The sequence below is a fragment of the Diplodia corticola genome (assembly GCF_001883845.1).
Source record: "Diplodia corticola strain CBS 112549 chromosome Unknown scaffold14, whole genome shotgun sequence".
In the NCBI taxonomy this organism is placed as follows: Eukaryota; Fungi; Ascomycota; class Dothideomycetes; order Botryosphaeriales; family Botryosphaeriaceae; genus Diplodia; species Diplodia corticola.
Window position 1 is genome coordinate 289,532 of NW_017971493.1, and position 18,480 is coordinate 308,011.

An 18,480-nucleotide genomic window follows, 5' to 3' on the forward strand; every position below is an offset into this window, starting at 1 on the left:
TTTAATTAGTATATTCTTATAGGCGGGCGATAAGCGGGCGGCGATAGCGGCTAAACTATAAAATTTCGTAATATATATAACGGGTCTCGTCGCCTATACGACTCGCGTTAAGCGAGACGTACGGACGATAAAACCGTAACTAAATAGCGGGCGGGCGGGATATAGCTACTACTATTACTATTATTATTATTATTATTATTATTATTACTACTATTACTATTACGGTTACTACTACTATTACTACTTCTACTACTACTACGGTTACTATTAGGTAAAGAAGAAAGAAGAGAAAAAGATAAGTAAGTTATAGATATTTCTAAAGCGCGACTACGCTAGCTAACCGAAGTTTAGCCGAATAGCGCCTAGATAGCTAGTCTTACTTTACGATAGCGCTATACCTTACTTTAGATTTTCTATAAAATATATACTAAATCTAGAGAGTCGGTACTAGTAGTATCTAGTAGATACTTAGTAGTTAGATTAGTAGTTACTTAGTAGTTAGATTCTTCGAATTAACCGAATATTCTTCTCTATATACTATATATAAAATACGAAGACCCGTACTTAGTAGTTTCTTAGTACTTTCTTAGTAGTTTAAATCTTAGCTAACGTCACGTAAAAATAGAAGAATAAACTAAATATATAACTAGCTTATATTATCTTAACGACTAAGCGTTTATCGTAGCCGACTATATATAATAATACTACTATTCGAACGCTCTAAAGTTCTCTTTTTTCTTTAGAGTAGTACGGCGTATACGTCCGCTTAACGAAGTTAGTATAAAGATTAATCTAAGCCTATTAGTATTTATATACTTCTTAGTCCGCGTAGGTTATTAGGGTATCTCTAGCTATCTTCGCTTACTTAGACGTTATAATAGTATTAATAGCGAAGATACTAACGTAGTAGATATAGATAGATAGATTAGCGTCTAAATATTCGTATACTTCTTAACTAACGGGGGCCGTTTATCTAAACGCCGCGACGGCGTCGATATCGTCGATAGTAGTCTATTAGTTAGTATATATTTATCGTAGCCGCCGTTACCGCCTATCTCTAATACCCCCGGCTATAAGTCTAGTACGATATTCTAAGAGTCTATAGCTTAGACGCTCGTATCCGTTAGTTAGATATCTAATACGACGTCTTATAAGTCGAAAATAATAGTTAAATATTATATATCGACGGGCTACGATATCGATACTTCTATACGCTTCTTTAATTACGCTTATCTTATAGATATCTATACCCGCCTTATTATCGCCTACCGTATAAGGCTATCGTTAAGGCTCTAGTCTCGGGTAGTTTATATACTTTTACGCGTACCGCCGTTTATCGATAAAGTAAGTTTCTTCGCTTTATCCTTCTTCTCTTATACCCTCTTTAGCCGACGTTAAGTAAACTCGGCGTCGATATAGACGAGGGTAGACTAAATAAGCTCTATTAATATATCTATATCGTTATCTCGATATTTCCAGTCCCTTAATAGCGGTATATTCTTAGAAATAGTCTTTATAGTTAGAGACTTCTAAAACTTACCCCCTTTAATACTAGCGAATAGATATACGAGTTACTAACGATAGTCCCTAGATATATAATACGAAGAAGGTATAGGAAATCGAGAATTTAATACTAGTATCCGCCCTCGATCTACTATCTATCGATTAATAAGACTTAACGCGAACTCTATACGAGTATTTATCTTTAGAGCTATAGCCGATACTATAAACGACGGCGCGGCTATAAAGATTAGACTTAATAATAAATTATATCTATTATAATACCGTTCGGGAGGAGCTACTATATTCGACTCGTCCGGCCGTAGTAGAATCTCCCTAAAATATACTAAGAACGTACGACGATAATAGCTATTATTCGCTATTTCTTTCTAAGTAGCTAGTAGATTCGCTCGTTAGACTACCGCGTTAGCCGGCTAGATACGTCGAAGATCGCTACTACTACTATCGTCTATAAGACTCTCTCTATCTAAGGCGGATATTTCTAATAAGTATACGCTTAGTATTTCTTCGCCCGTATCGCCCGGCGTAGCGACGGTATTTAATCGACTTCTTTAATTTCGTATTCGCCTATAATCGGCCGGTAGTATTCTTCTAATCGTACTACTTCGTTTAAGAGGACTACGCTTTCTATTAGCTATATATCGCCCGTCCCGCCCCTTACTATCGAAGACCTAATACGATAGAAAGATAATATATAAACTAGTTCGACTCTCTTCTCTTCTACTACGCCCTAGTCTTTACTATACGTCGCTAATATCTCTTTCTAGAGGGAAATTATATATAACGATACGCTCGATATTAACGATATTAACTTCTATACTAAGATAAGTTATCGTAATTATTATCCGGGTAGTAGAACCCGGCTAGTAGAACTTAGTATATCTACGGCGGCGGTCGATATCTACTACGATAAAACTATACTTCTTAATAATATTAGTAACTATATACTCGTCGTCCCCTCGGTATAAATACTACTAATATTTCTATAGAAGGGCCTTCCGTAAGAACGCTACTATATACGGAATAGTAATAGTCGAATCGATAAAGACGACCGTCTTCGGGATTATCTATAGCGTATATTTATCTAGGGTAATACTAGGGTCTAGAAGGAAATATAGTAATACGAAACTCTTAATCTAGCTATAAGAAATAGGGCGTATATAAATAGTAATATCTAGACGATTAATAGACGTTTTAATAATTTATATCTAGTATAGACGCTCGCCGACCGGACGAAATCCGCTATACTAGAGGGCCGCCGCTTTAGCCTCTTTATATAATATAGCTAAATATCTAAACTAGATAACGTTCTTATAAAGCTATAATCTTAAATAGTTTATTTCTAGAAACGCGGGTCGGAAGCCCTTAGTAGAGGAGTCTATATTAGTAGATCTACTCTATTAATAGATAAGATAGTACTCGTTAATAGTAACTATATCTATCTTATTATAGTCGTTTAGCTCCTCTAGTATACGTTAGAACTAGTCCTAAATAGCCTACTCTAAACTTAATAATACGTATATATATATACTAGCGGCGATATCGCGTATTAACGTAGCGTTCTTACGCTAGAAGTCGACGATATAAGGCCGAATTCCGTCTAACTACTAGATACTATCGAGTTATTCGTTTCTAAGCTAGATTAACGGAATAATCTAAATAGTAATCTTCGCCGTTAAGATTAAAAAGGTATAAAAGATTATACTCTTACTAAACCTAGTACGCGCGACGAGTATAGTATCTCTATAACTAAAGATTAAGCGTTAAAGAATACGGGTTTATTCTTCTCGAGGCCTACGCCCCCCGCTAAGAATACGCGTAAGATATATCTTAAGAACCTTAATCTATAGATCGAGGTATAGCTTAGCCTTATTTATAACGTCGGATAGCCTATCTAATAGAAGCTAAGAGATCGTTAGAATTATACTAGTAAGTAAACTTCTAAGAGACGATAGTATAGATACTATTCGTTACTACTTAGACTTTCTTCGTTTCTTATTATCGCTACTACTCTTTTTCTTACTACGGCGTATATCTCTAAGAGTAATACTACTTAGTAGTTAATTAGTAAGTCTTCGTAGTTAGGTTCCCCGCTAAATATATATAGATTCTAGAGATAATACTACTTAGTAGTTACTTAGTAGTTAGACCTCTCTAGTAAACGCGGGTAAAACTAGAAAAACTACTACTTAGTAGTTACTTAGTAGTTAGATCTCTTCGGTAAACGCGGGTAAAACCTAGGAAACCGCTACTTAGTAGTTACTTAGTAGTTAGAGTCTCTAGTAAACGTGGGTAAAACCGGCTAAGCCGTAGACGAGATAGATAGCGAGACTTCGGCGAAAATAAGAAGCTTCTTAAAGAATAACGAAACCTTAACGGGCGGAATAGCGATAGAAGGCGAGATAAAGAGAGTTACTAGATAGAGCTTAGAAATATAAGCTACTAATAGAGCCTTAAGATATAAGCTACTAATAAAGCTTTAAGATAAGAGCTACTAGTAGAGCTTCTAGATAAGAGCTACTATTAGAGCTTTAAAATAAGAGCTACTATTAGAGCTTTAAGATAAGAGCTACTAGTAGAGCTTTAAGATAAGAGCTACTAGTAGAGCTTCGAGATAAGAGCGGATAATCTAATCGTAACTAGACGAAAAAACCGGATAAGAGATAAAAGCTAAAGTAAAACGTCGACCGAGGTAGTAAGCTTCTTCGATAGTAGCGAGACCTTAGCGGGAGAGGGCGAGATAGAAGAGATAGAAAACGTTAGCGGAGGTAGTAAGCTTCTCTAATAGTAGCGAGACCTTAGCGGAAGAGAGCGAGGTAGAAGAGATAGAAAATATCGATAGAGATAGTAAGCTCCTTTAATAGTAGCGAGACCTTAGTAGAAGAGAGCGAGGTAGATAGCGAGACCTCTACGGGCGGAATAGTAATAAAAGGCGGAGGGGAAGACGATCGTCGCCCGTATCTTTTAGAGCTAGATCTTAAGTTCTTTCGTAGATATAGAGGTCGCGCTAGTTATACTCGAGATAGTATTATCGATTACTATCGAGAAGGGAAGATAAACCTCGATAGATAAGAAGGAAAGATAGACCTCGATAGGTAAAATACTAATAGCTAAGCCGGTAGTAATTATAAGCTACTTTTTAGATATAGTAGGCGAAGGTAAGATAATACCCTACCGCTATAAGAAATACTACTTACTACTTAGTAGTTACTTAGTAGTTAGAGTCTCTAATAACTATAGACGAAACCGGAGAAATACTACTTAGTAGTTAGCTAGTAGTTAGATTCTTCGACTACTACGGCTAACTACTACGACGAAGTACTAAGAAATACTACTTAGTAGTTACTTAATAGTTAGATTCTCTAACTACTACGGCTAACTACTACGACGAAGTACTAAGAAATACTACTTAGTAGTTACTTAGTAGTTAGATTCTTTAATTACCGCGACCGACTACTACGACCGACTACTACGACCGACTACTACGATCGACTATAGCGATAAACGCTACTTAGTAGTTAGTTAGAAGTTAGAGTCTCCGACTACTATAACCGACTAGAGCGAGAAATACTACTTAGTAGTTACTTAGTAGTTAGATTCTCTAGTAATTACGGGTAAAAATAAGGGGAATACTACTTAGTAGTTACTTAGTAGTTACTTAGTAGTTCGGGTTTCCGCTAGATACGTATAAATTTCGAGGGTAAGCTATAATAATAGTACCTCCGGTTTAACTAAAGTACTCTATAATAACGCCTTTTTTTACGTAAACGGATAATACGAGGTATTTTAGTAGTACTTTATTACCCTTAATATATATATTTAGAGATAGTTAGAGTATTATATTATATATACGAGCGATAAAGTAGAGGGTATAGTAAGTATAATAGAACTACGTATTCTTTTTACGTCTTTAAGGCTATATATCGATATAACTTAGCGTAGCTATTACTATTAATTCTAGACTAGTTAAAAGCCTATATTTTAAAGAATCGCTATAGATATACGCGCTAACGAATAATAACGTAGTTATAAAGTAATATTAAAGTAAACGATTTAGGGTATAATGGATATACGTAAAGTTAGGCCTAAATATACTTAGACGCTTCGTAGAGGGACGATCTAATAATACGACGCTAAAAGGCTTAGCCTAGCTTTAATTAGTGTACTATTATAACTAATTGAGGCCCGTGCGAAGCGGCTGACCCGTGAGATAACGTACGTGTCGGGTTCGCGCTAAGAAGCCAAGGAATCGCAACCGGCAATTCGAGCACCGGCGCACACCGCCTCCCCAGCGGGGGATAAGCATAAGTATCCTGCCCTTGATGCGGAGGCAACACTTCATGCTACAGACAGCAGTCACAGCGGCAATGCGTCTCGGAGGCGATTGTGCATGTCATGAACCCATCATATGGCAATGGCTGATGCCATAGGTGCAGCGGTCCTCATGAGAAAGATTTCGTCGATGCACCTTGGCGTTGGGCCGATGAAGGTGAACTCCTCTGGAGCTTGTGGCATTGAAAAGACCATATCTAGCGATGTCAGGGTGGATCTACATAGGATAGGATGAACTCCAGCTTCTCGAGACGCGTAAACTTCTTGGGCGCAGAAGGAAAGGTGTCGATATCAAGCCCGGCGGTCCCTCTTACGATGGTTAATTGCTTCAAGAAGCGCCACTGGTAGCTCGAGCAGCATGGGCCGAGGCCGTTGACGTTGCAATTGGTGGCATTCTGGCATGGTGGTTGACGCGACGGAGCCAGGTCTGAGACAGCCGTTAGTGGCGCCGGGAACGATTCGATGAGATTGCAGGGCGTCTCCAATTTTCCTGAGCTTTGCGCGAGGTTCATGCGTCAACAGCGGCGCCCGTTGGTGCGGGTTGCATGGAATTTGCGCCGTGGTGTCGTCATTCTCGCGCGGCCAGCCTGTGCCGAGTCCGGCGGCATCCGCATCCGCCGGTCCGATTTTCCCCGGGCAACAAAACCCCACACCCATCCCGCCCCGCTGGCCCTCGCCCGCCTTCTGCTTGTGTCACCTGTATTATCGTGACACAGTGGCATCCTTTCGCAGCCTGTGTCGCCGAGTATACCGCCGTCATGTCGTTCACCGAAGGAGCCCCAGCTCACGGCAGAGTTGCGCATTTGCTCCCTCAGACCTACAAGCGTCAGGTCTCGGAATGGCTGGAAGAGGACACGCCAAGCCTTGACTATGGCGGCTTCGTGGTGGGTGAGGAGATGGCGGAGGCGAGGTTGTTGGGCAAGAGCAAGGTCGGTTGCGCCTCTCTGAACTTTCCGCGTTGAGCAGGGGAGGCTGTGGCCAGAGTGTTTCCAGAGAGCACGGGACGTCTTGAGACTTGCGTCTGCAATAGCATGTTGACTATTGTGAGCAGGGCGTGCTGGCCGGAGTGCCTTTCTTTGACGAGGTCTTCAAACAGCTCGACTGCACGTGAGTATCGTTTCCTCTAGGCCGGTGGATTGTCGTATAGATCGCTGATATTCATCTCAGAGTGGAATGGCACATCCAAGAAGGCGAGGCTTTCGAGCCCGTAAAACACTGTGCCACGGTGAGAGGACCAGTCAGGAAGGTCCTTCTTGGTGAGAGAGTCGCCCTCAACACTCTGGCAAGATGCTCCGGCATCGCCACGAAGTAAGTCAAACTCACTTTCATACGTTCCGTGCTTTCACAGCGCACGAAGTAGTCTCCCTCTCAACTATCGTCACACTGTCACCCATGTCGGGCTCCAGACACACCCCTGCAGGCCACTTGCCTAAACGGGAATACAACGACGCTCCATTCCCTTCACCGGCCTAGCCAAGCCCATCCATTCCCTTCAACCAGTAGCTGCCCCTCCTTGCGTGTACAAAGCCACCCCCCCGTCCTGACCGGCTCTAAAACCCGCAGATCCTCCTCTCTGCTTGTCCTTCTGCGCGCCGCCGGCTACCGCAACACGCTCGCTGGCACGCGCAAAACGACCCCCGGTTTCCGGCTGGTCGAGAAGTACGGCATGCTGGTGGGTGGGTGCGACGCGCACCGGCACGACCTGTCGACGATGACGATGCTGAAGGACAACCACATCTGGGCGTGCCAGGGCTCCATCACCAAGGCCGTGCACGCCGCCAAGGCTGCTGGTGGCTTTAGCGTCAAGGTCGAGGTCGAGTGCCAGTCGTTCGCAGAGGCGGACGAGGCCATCGCGGCGGGCGCAGACGTCGTCATGTTAGACAACTTCACCGGAGATGGCGTGAAGAAGTGCGCGCGGCAGCTGAAGGAGAAGTGGGGCCGGGGCAAGGCGCTGGTGGAGGTCAGTGGCGGCTTGACCGAGGAGAATGTCGAAGCGTATGTGTGCGACGATGTGGATGTGGTCAGCACGAGCAGCATACACCAGGGCGTCAAGCATGTGGATTTCTCGCTGAAGATTGTGCCGAAGGGGCAGACCAAGAAGGGTGGAGAGACGGTGGATGTATGAACCCTTGACGAAAGATTGGAGGGGGGTCCGTTACTGCAAGGAACATTCCTATCGCATGCCGTCATGGCGTGCATGTAAAACGTAGCCAGAGATTCTCTAACTCGTGTAACACTCCCGTCCTGTGCATCCCACAGGACGTTGCGTACGTATGCCGTGCACTCAAATCAGCTTTTCCAAATGATATCAGAGAATCGAACCGGTCTGACGAGAATCCCAACAATGATTCATTGCACGGTTGCCGGGAAGCAGTACCTGTAGCAATTGGCGCCGGGCAAGCAATCAAGGAATACCAAAAAGCACGAGCGCAACAACAACGCCAGATCCGCGCCGTGGTATCTCACCATCCATAGATCAGTGGATGCCCTGTTAATAGCAGAAACGCCGTCGAGTTGTTTCAGTAGCCAGCCCACATGTTTGTCATAACCCAAACAGAGAAAGGGAAAAGAATCGGACCCAGATCCATCGGGAAATCCGCGTACTAAGAAAAAGGCCTCATTCGAACCTGACCATACGTTTCTGTGCCTCGCCCACCTTCCTCTCGGGAACGATTGACGCAGCCAACCGCCTCCTTTCGCTCCGCTTCTGCCGCGCCTCTCGCGCCTCGCGCGCGCGCCATTCCAATAGCTGCTGGCGGCGCTTGAGCGCGCGGTGCTGGGCGACGGCGTGCGTTGGGCGGAAGCCCAGCCCATTAATTCCGTAGCCGTCGTCATCGCACTCGCGGTCGATTTCGTGCCCCGTGATCTCCGAGTCCTGCCACGTCAACGCGGCCTGGTCGGAGGATGGCGGCGGCGCCAAGGATGACGATGCGGAGGCCGAGGGGCCCGATGACGTAGCGTAGGTCCGGATCGAAGGTGACTGCGAACGGCGATGTAGCTTCGGGTTCGGGCGGCGCGTCGAGAAGAAGAGTTTTACGGAGGGCGAGGAAGACGGTGACGGTTGGGCCCCCCCGTCCCCTGTGATTGTCGTTGCTGTGGCGGCGAAGCGGACAGTTGGGGGTTGAGGCGTTTCCGCAATCTCCAGTACCGGCTGCGGCGGCGGACTGTTCAGCTCGTGTGGATGCGACAAGGGGTTTCCTCCCTCCCGCAGTGCTAGCTGTTGCCTGTCGACATATTTGTCGCTGTGCTTTGCCTTCTTTGTCGCGATGGTGCCTGCATCATCGCAACCGAAGTCTATCACCGGGACAGCGCCGCCGCTTCCTCCTCCTCCGCCGCCCTTGTGGATTTGCAAGCGCTCGAATTGATTTGCGACTCGCGAGCGCGGGCTTTCGGAGCCGGACTCGGCGTTGACTGCTGCGAGTAATGCGCCGGGTGCGCTACTGTGGAGATCGGAGGTGCTGGCGCAGCGTGCTTCGATGTGTCCGGGGAGGGCGGATGTATCGAGGCGGGGTGCGAAGGGTTGCGTCGTCGGTACAGCGGGGTCTGAAGGGCCGCGCTTGCGCTTGGGCGATGCTGTCATCTGCAGCGGCTCGGCGGAACGGGCGAAGCTGGTCTGCAATCGAGGCGGGGGTTCTGAAGCATGCATTTGAAGAGAGCCGGGAAGGAGCCGGCTTTGTTTTGGGAGATGTATGGGAGTATGGTGGTATGGGAGGGGGCGGAGCTGGAGTAATATGTCGTGTGCGTGCCTCTCGATTATGCTGACCGGGCCTGGACTACTGGACCCTGTTTGCGCTCGTGCGCCTCACTTCTGCACGCAGATCCGTCTACCCGTAGGGCTGAGATGGGTCTAAGAGCCGGCCGATGGATTGCTTGAATGAGACGCAGCTTACAGCAATACCCGACAGATCTATGCACTCAAAGCTCGTGAGTTGGAGCCGTCTGCTTAGCGACCGTGAGTGCCTGCATTTGGCGTACGGCATTGTCTCACAACGTATCTCTTTCCCATCTCGGTTTCACCGCAACGCCGGCGGAAGAGTGGCCTTATCAATTGATCTGTCAGCACCATCCCCCCCCGGGTCACCAGTGCAAATAGACTTGACAATCACACGTGGTCAGTGCGCAAATTATGCGAAAACGCGGGGTAATCGTTCATGGGTAGTCGAATACCTAGTTGGCTGGTGGAGTTTGTTTGAACTTTAGCTTTTGGCATCTGCGCGCCCAACCGAATGCTGAAGATTTCGCGACAGCGCTCTGTACAGTGAATCTACTCATACAAATCAACCTGAAGCTTATCAGGCTGGACAAAGTTACCAAACCTTCCACCATGGCTTTTGCGCAGCCTTCATGCGTTCTTCTTCCAGCCTGTCGCTCTCTTCCTTGGCCTTCCGCCGTGCTGCAATGATTTCTTGCCTCTTTGTCCGCTTTTCTTCTCGCTTTCTGTCCATGATTTCGACCGCCCTGGACATGCCTTCGGCCTCTAGTTTGCGCTTTTGCTTGCAAAATTCGTACGATGCCATGGAGGTGAAGATGAAAACGCCGGCCGCCCAATTGCATGATTTGGCAACAGGTTCTGAAACCACGTACTTAGCATTGAATCATTTACGATTGCTCTGCAACAAGACTCACTGCCCCAAATGGCCATCAGGCCTCCCGTGCCGAAGCCGGTGCCAATGCTCGTTAACAGAGCCTCCCTAACGCAGGGATACTTGTGGATTTCGAGAAAGTCTTTGGGCTGGATGGTTTTCAATCCTGCCGAGAGGTTTACCTCCCCAATTTTCTCGCCGCCGGCCGTGTGCTGCGTCCCGCCGGGCATGACGTTGGGGTTGTCACCCGAGGCGCCAGGTACAAAGCTCTCGTACCGCTTGCCCGCATGGCGCACTTTGGGGTCACCGGCTGGTGTTGCGTCGGGTGTGGCTGTGGGATCTTGTCTCGTGTCGTCGGCCATGGTATGTTGCTGTGGTGGAGGTGTGAGCTTGGGGAATTCTATGATCGCATGAACGTCGGAGGTCAGCGCGTCAATCGCCGACATTAGCGTCTGCTAACATTTCATTGGCCGACGCGCGCCAACGCGTTGACGCGACCCAAGCTCGCGTCGTGCATCGGTGCAGCAAGCCCGAGATTCTTATCCCGCCAGCTCTGGCCCGCAAAGCGCAGACAACACAGCTTGGCCCCTCACCTCCGCTCTCCGCGCCCTCCTTCCAAGCCGCTTTCCAATGTCGACACGCAGATGATACCCCCATAAATTCGTTCCTGTCGCCGAGTACCCCGAACCGCTCCCCGCGGCTCCCTCGCTCTTTCACAATGCCTCCGCGCCGCCCTGGACAGCCCTACAGGCGGCTGGGTAAAAATGGCAACACTTCATACGGATCATGGAAGGGCCCAAATACCGTGGACGCGTCGTCTCTCCGCAGCAGCGAAGCCACATCGCAAAACGAGAAACTTGAAGCCACAAGGCTTGCTCACAGCATCGACGAGGCTTTTGGTTTTGCGCGCTACGAGTCGGGCAAGAAAAAGGCGGGCTGGCTGTTCAACATGCACAGCACCACCATCGAGGATGACAACTACCCTGGAGGACGCGCGGGAGTCGACTTCTACTTCATCGGCGACAACCAGGAAGAGTACTTCAAGGCGACTGTGGGATACGATCCATACTTCTTGGTGGCAACGAAAAGAGGGAAGGAAGCAGACGTCGAGGAGTGGTGCAAGCGCAACTTTGAGGGTCTGATCAAGGATGTTTTGAAGGTTGAAAAGGAGGATCTCAGCATGCCGAATCATCTGCTGGGCTACCGCAGGACTTTCCTGAAGCTCTCCTTCGTTAATGTCCCGGACCTGTTGGCCGTGCGAAAGTCATTGTTTCCGATTGCGGAAACCAACAAGAAGAAGATGAATGCCATGGACACATATGCCGAGGTAGCGAGGTACGATGTCCCATCGTTGGTCCTCATGACAGGAGCTGACATCACTTGTAGCGCGAATGCGGGCTTCGACATTTTTGACGACGAAGAATACGATAAACGACCGAATGGATTTGTAGAAGCAAGTGATTTCATTGTTGATGTCCGAGAGTACGACGTTCCATACCACGTCCGAGTCGCCATTGATCTAAGTATGACTTCCAGGTTGCCCTCAAATGCCCATGACTAACCTTGAATAGACATTCGCATCGGGACATGGTACTGGGTAGAGGCAAAACACGGATCCACAACCCTGTCTTGCATCGAAGACCGATTGACGCGTGCCGATCCCGTGGTGATGGCATACGATATCGAAACCTCCAAAGCACCGCTGAAATTTCCTGATTCCACGGTCGACCAGATCATGATGATCTCGTACATGATAGACGGGCAAGGGTTTCTCATCACGAACCGAGAAATAGTGTCCGAGGACATTGCAGACTTTGACTACACCCCAAAGCCGGAGTACGAGGGGCCGTTCATGATCTTCAACGAACCGGACGAAAAGGCCATGATCGAGAAGTTTTTCGAGCACATCAAGATCGCAAGGCCCACGGTCATGGTCACTTACAACGGTGACTTCTTCGATTGGCCTTTTGTCGAAGCACGAGCGAGCATTTTGGGTATCGATATGTACCAAGAAATTGGTTTCCGGAAGAATAGCGAGGATGTCTACCAGTCCGATTACTGCTGTCATCTGGATGCCTTCGCATGGGTAAACCGCGACAGTTATTTGCCTCAAGGAAGTCGTGGCTTAAAGGCTGTCACCGTTGCAAAGCTGGGTTATGATCCCGATGAGCTGGACCCGGAATTGATGACCCCTTACGCCTCAGAGAAACCCCAGATCCTCGCTGAGTACTCAGTCTCAGATGCCGTCGCAACGTACTATTTGTACATGAAATACGTCCATCCGTTCATCTTCTCTCTCTGCACCATCATTCCTCTCGGTCCTGACGACGTCTTGCGGAAAGGTACTGGTACTCTTTGCGAGATGTTGTTGATGGTTCAGGCATATCAGAAAGAGATCGTGCTCCCCAACAAGCATGTGGCGCCTAGAGAAGCCTTCTGGGATGGTCATCTCCTGGAGTCTGAAACGTACGTCGGTGGCCACGTCGAAAGTATTGAAGCCGGTGTCTTCCGAAGTGATATACCCGTCAACTTCGCTCTCGATTCGGCCGCCTTTCAACAGCTTATCGACGAACTGGACGCAGCTTTGCAGTTCAGCATCACGGTCGAAGAGAAGAAATCTTTGGACGATATCACCAACTACGACGAGGTCAAAGAGCAAATTGCGGAGAAGCTACGGAACTTGAGGGACACTCCCAACAGGAACGAAAAACCTTCCATCTACCACTTGGACGTCGCTTCTATGTATCCCAACATCATGACAACTAATCGTCTTCAACCAGACTCCATGGTCACTGAGGCAGACTGTGCCGCATGCGATTTCAACAGACCAGGCAAAACCTGCGACCGTCGGCTGCCATGGGCTTGGAGAGGGGAGTACTTGCCAGCCAAGAGGGACGAATACAACATGATCCGGAATGCGCTGGAAAACGAGAGGTTCCCCGGAAAGAGACCAGGAACCACAAAATCGTTCCAGGAGCTCTCGCTTGACGAGCAAGCCTCCATGATCAAGAAGCGATTACAGGACTACAGCAAGAAGATCTACCACAAAATCCACGAGTCCACTACAACGCAGCGAGAGTCCATCATTTGCCAGCGCGAAAATCCTTTCTATGTCGATACAGTCAGTACATTCCGTGATCGCCGTTACGATTTCAAGGGAAAGCAGAAAGTCTGGAAGAACAAAACGGACGCCTTGAAGTCATCTGGTGCAAGCGCTGCCGAAGTTGATGAAGCCAAGAAGATGATTATTCTGTTCGATTCTCTACAGCTTGCGCACAAAGTTATCCTGAACAGTTTCTACGGCTACGTCATGAGAAAAGGTTCTCGTTGGTACTCTCTGGAAATGGCTGGTATAACTTGCTTCACGGGTGCCAGCATCATTCAAATGGCTTGTCAGCTGGTAGAGAGGATAGGAAGACCGCTTGAACTCGACACGGATGGCATCTGGTGCATTCTGCCTGCAACTTTTCCAGAGAACTTCGCGTTCAAGACAAAAAACGGCAAGAAAGTCGCCATTTCTTATCCTTGCGTTATGCTGAACCACAGAGTCCACGCCAAATTCACCAATCATCAATATCAGGACTTGAAAGACCCGGCCACCTTCCGTTACGAGACCCGCAGCGACAACACTATTTTCTTTGAGGTCGATGGGCCATACAGAGCTATGATCCTGCCCACTTCAAAAGAAGAGGATAAGAACTTGAAGAAGCGTTATGCTGTGTTCAACCACGACGGCAGCTTGGCTGAGCTCAAAGGTTTTGAGGTCAAAAGAAGAGGAGAGTTAAAACTGATCAAGATCTTCCAGACTCAAATCTTCAAATTCTTCCTTGAGGGCACCACCCTCCAGGAAACCTATGCCGCCGTGGCCAAGGTGGCAAACCAGTGGTTGGACGTCCTGTACTCTCAGGGAACCACACTTGCCGACGAGGAGCTCATTGATCTCATTTGCGAGAACAAGAACATGACTAAGACAGTTGAGGAATACGGTGGCGCCAAGACTACTGCCATCACTACCGCGAGACGTCTGGCTGAGTTTCTGGGTGAGCAAATGATCAAGGACAAGGGTCTGAACTGCAAGTACATCATTTCTTCTCAGCCCAGACATGCCCCAGTCACGGAACGTGCTATTCCCGTTGCCATCTTCTCCGCCGAAGAGTCTGTCAAGAAGTATTTCTTGCGAAAGTGGTTGAAAGCCGATCCTGGTGACTGCGACCCTAGGACCATCACAGATTGGAGCTACTATCTTGAACGTCTTGGCTCGGTCATCCAAAAGCTCATCACGATCCCGGCTGCGCTCCAGAAACTCCGGAATCCTGTCCCTCGCGTTGCGCACCCCGATTGGCTTGAACGGAGAATCCGAATCAAGGACGATGTCTTCAAGCAGAAGAAAATGACGGACATGTTCGGGAAAAAGGCATTGGCTGACATCGATGCCAATGTTGTCACCAAGAAGCTCGTTGATCTCGAAGACTTTGGAGGGTCGCAGGTGAACAAACCTAAAAGAGGCACGGTGACCAAGATGGTGCAGAAGCGCAAAGCACCGGAGCCCGCGGCACCAGCCGATCCCTATGCCAGCCTGCCGTCTAAGATGCCATCCATCACGGGAGACTATCAAGGATGGCTGAAATACCAAAAGCAGAAGTGGAAGATCCAAAGGCAACAAAGGGCCCGAAGGCGACAGCTTTTTGGTGAAAAGAGAACGGATGCTTCTGACGGCCTCGGGACATTTTTCAGGAATCAAGCGGAGCTGCTTTACCTAAACACATGGCAGCTTCTACAACTACGCGAAGGCGACCTGCCCGGTGAGGTCAAGGCATTCGTGCTTATCGACAAGAAAGTGCATGTCATTAAGATCGTTGTCCCGCGACAGGTCTATCTTAATCTCCGTAGCGACGATCTACCAAACGTGTCAATAGACGGTTGCAACGTGGAGAAGGTCGTCAACCACACCCTTCCGAATGGCCACCCGTCTGTTCACCTCTTCAAGCTTACTTTGCCCGAGCAAACGTACGTCAACGAGTCGAAGAACCTCAACTTGCTATTCAACCACCCGAGTGTTGAAGGAGTCTACGAGGCTCAGGTCCCTCTCAATGTCCGCGCTATGCTTGAGCTTGGCAGCATCTGTACCTTCGACGAGACACAGCGTGGTGTTCTCGGCAAGGGCTTGGAGCAAGGATTCGACCTTTCTGCCCTTAGACGTGTGCCAAACCAACAACCCTACCTGACGCAGAACCCACTTGGCTATCTCTACTTGCACCACATCATCGCTGGAGACCGGCAAATCTTTGCTTTGTTCTCGAGCAGCAAGGAGCAGGCCCATGTCATTGTCCTGAACCGCTCCAGGGACATCCAGGGCCTTCCGAACCTGGACAAAATTTACAAGGACCATGTCACTGCTCGATTCGAAGCCACCGACGGCCAGCCCTGGCAGGAAACGTTTGAATATCAAACCTCTATCCATTTCAAGACCGTACAAGTCACGACGAAACGGAAAGCGCACCTTGAAGTAGCAGACGTGATCAAGAAGCTGAGGAACGATGAGTCCAGACCTGTCATTCTCGTCGTCCGCGCGGAAAACCAAAGATTGCTTGCCCACGACATCCCGGTCCTCAAGGATATCCCTGTCCTGCCTTTGCAGCCTGATGAGTCCGATAAACAGCTGCCTCCTCTCGGCTGGCAATCATTTGTCGCGAGGCGTCTAATCGACCATTACCTTGATCTCGGAACCTGGATCGCTCACTTGATTGGGCTGGCTCAATACGGTGACCTTCCGCTCTGCAACCTGGAGAGAGACGACCCTCGTTTCCTTATTGACATTGCATACGCTAGGCGACTGCAACGAGAGAGGGTTGTGCTCTGGTGGTCCGAGGGCCCGAAGCCAGATCATGCCGGCTATGAGAAAGATGATGTTCTCGGGCCCTTGGAGACGGTGGAAATGCCTTCCATTAACAACCCGGGAACCTACTCCTCAGTGTGCATTGATCTGGAGATCAAAAACCTGGCCATCAGCACTGTTCTGTCGTCTGCAATCATCAACGAAGCAGAGGGCTCCGATTCCGTTTCTTTCAACCCTGCAGCACCGACAGAGGACCAAGCAAGCGATGGGCCGAACGTCATCTACTCTGACAACGCATTCGCATCTGCTGGTATCCTGGTCCTTCGCGAAATGGTCAAATCCTGGTGGTCGGAAGCGGAGAAGGGCAGCTACATGGCGGATGTTATGGTGCAACACCTGGTTCGCTGGGTGGAATGTCCAGGCTCGTACCTGTATGACCGAGCTCTACACTACTACGTGCAGATGATGTCGCGTAAAGCGCTCCAACAGCTGATGTCTGACTTCCGCCGTGTGGGCTCACATGTTGTGTTCGCGAGCGCAAACCGACTGCTGCTCCAGACAACCAAGGGAGAAGTCGGTAACGCCTATGCGTACAGTCAGTACATCTTGAAGACTGTCCATGCCAAGCCACTCTTCCAGAGCCTGGATCTACAGATTAAAGAATACTGGGACTATCTGGCGTGGTACGATGAGTTCAACTACGGTGGTAAAGGATGTCGGGAAGTTGTCGAAGCAGAGAACCAGACGCTTGACACCATCATGTGCTGGCACTTTGCTACTTTCCTCCCGTCGGCATTACAGCCGGTATTCAACGACTGGGTGGTCGAGTTCATTGAGTTGATGCACGCACGCAAGCGACCGCAACAGCGGCCATCGTCCAGGGGGGACGGCGACGTCCAGGTCGAATCAACACCACGCCAGACCCAACTGCTCTTCCGTCCTATGACGCAAGACCCGTCCGATATGCCGACCTCGGTCCTCAGCAAGTCCTTCACCAAGCCGCTCACAAAGCAAATCTCGGCTCTCCTCCGCCGCCAGCACCAAGAGCAGCTCCACGCTGAGCTCGCACCGGACTGGCACTTCCCCTCGCTGCCGGGCACCAACCCGGAAGTGGCGCCATCTCTCGCGAACCCGACGCTGCAGCTGGTCAAGTCCATCACGCAGGTGCTTTCGCTGGACAAGAGTATCAATCTCGAGGCGCGGCTGCTGCGCAAGGACTTGCTGCGCCTCTTCGACGTGCGCGAGTTCAGCGCCGAGGCGGCGTTCGCGAACCCGGCGGCCAGCCTGTGGGTGCGTGGCTTGGTGTGCGATGATTGCACGGCGGTGCGCGACGTGGACCTGTGCCGCGACGGCGAGGCCGTCGTCTCTTCGTCATCTACCGCGGAAGAGCGTGGGCCCAAGGGCGTCCTGAACTTGTCTTGCCCCTCCTGTCACGCGCCGCACGATGCTAACCGCCTGGAGACGCGCCTTGCGGCGGATGTGCAGGCCCTCGTGCTGAGGTGGGTGGGGCAGGATGCGAAGTGTGGTAAATGCGGCCGCTTGCAGAGCGAGACTGCGTGCTTCATGGAGCATTGCGCGTGCAGCGGAAGGTGGGAGCCGAGTATGAGGAGGGAAGAGTTGGTGAGGAAATTGAGGGTGTATGAGGGCGTGGCGAGGTGGTTTGGGTTTGGGGTGTTGGGGGCGTGTGTGGGGGAGGTGTTGGAGGGGGTTTGATATTAGTGTTTTCGAAGATTGGGTGGGCACGGGAAGATGGGATTTATGGCCTGGGCGTTGTGTGGTGTCTTACTTTTCTTGATTCTTTTTTCACTCGGAGAATGTTCTGTGAGTGGGGTCTGGGGGCGTACAAGGCGGGTATGCCTTGGTGTAGAGGCGTTGTCACATAGCGTCCCTTGACCTTTTTGCTAGGTCGGTAGTCAAGAGTCTTCATACCATCCGGTGAATTATTAGAGTAAATTGCAATAGCTGGACTCGGCCATCTTTGGTGAACGATGGGGTTCCGCTCAAAGAATGAGATGTTCACTACGGACTGCAAGTACTTTTTTCGAGCATGCATATCTTCGGTCCAACCTTCGTGCAGGTCTATCACCCTGTGTTGCTCGGTCGAGAGTGGAGCAGTTTTCAGCCTTGTGGCGTTTTATCGGTGATGATGAAGCTCAGCCTCCAATTATAGGTATTCATGCATGAAAGCTGCATGTCAGGCTTCCGAGG

The 18,480-nt window shown here is 49.0% G+C and overlaps 4 protein-coding genes across 4 annotated transcripts; 2 read left to right on the forward strand and 2 right to left on the reverse strand.

Annotated features, from left to right (window-relative positions):
* Positions 1-6,611: 6,611 nt before the first annotated feature.
* BKCO1_1400098 (nicotinate-nucleotide diphosphorylase) lies at positions 6,612-7,978 on the forward strand (the record flags this gene model as incomplete). The annotated part of the gene is made up of 4 exons (XM_020271179.1): positions 6,612-6,782; positions 6,905-6,960; positions 7,021-7,161; positions 7,417-7,978. The coding sequence occupies 4 exons, from the start codon at positions 6,612-6,614 to the stop codon at positions 7,976-7,978; spliced, it is 930 nt and encodes a 309-aa protein (XP_020132187.1).
* A 492-nt stretch (positions 7,979-8,470) lies between these two features.
* Positions 8,471-9,499, reverse strand: BKCO1_1400099 (uncharacterized protein; the record flags this gene model as incomplete). Its single annotated transcript, XM_020271180.1, has 1 exon — positions 8,471-9,499. The coding sequence occupies one exon, from the start codon at positions 9,497-9,499 to the stop codon at positions 8,471-8,473; it is 1,029 nt and encodes a 342-aa protein (XP_020132186.1).
* Positions 9,500-10,160: 661 nt separating this feature from the next.
* On the reverse strand, positions 10,161-10,882 carry BKCO1_14000100 (cox20 fam36a; the record flags this gene model as incomplete). Its single annotated transcript, XM_020271008.1, has 2 exons — positions 10,161-10,423; positions 10,480-10,882. 2 exons carry the CDS (start codon positions 10,880-10,882, stop codon positions 10,161-10,163), a joined length of 666 nt encoding a protein of 221 aa, XP_020132172.1.
* A 272-nt stretch (positions 10,883-11,154) lies between these two features.
* Positions 11,155-17,985, forward strand: BKCO1_14000101 (dna polymerase epsilon catalytic subunit a; the record flags this gene model as incomplete). The annotated part of the gene is made up of 3 exons (XM_020271009.1): positions 11,155-11,771; positions 11,823-11,959; positions 12,008-17,985. 3 exons carry the CDS (start codon positions 11,155-11,157, stop codon positions 17,983-17,985), a joined length of 6,732 nt encoding a protein of 2,243 aa, XP_020132150.1.
* Positions 17,986-18,480: the final 495 nt, after the last annotated feature.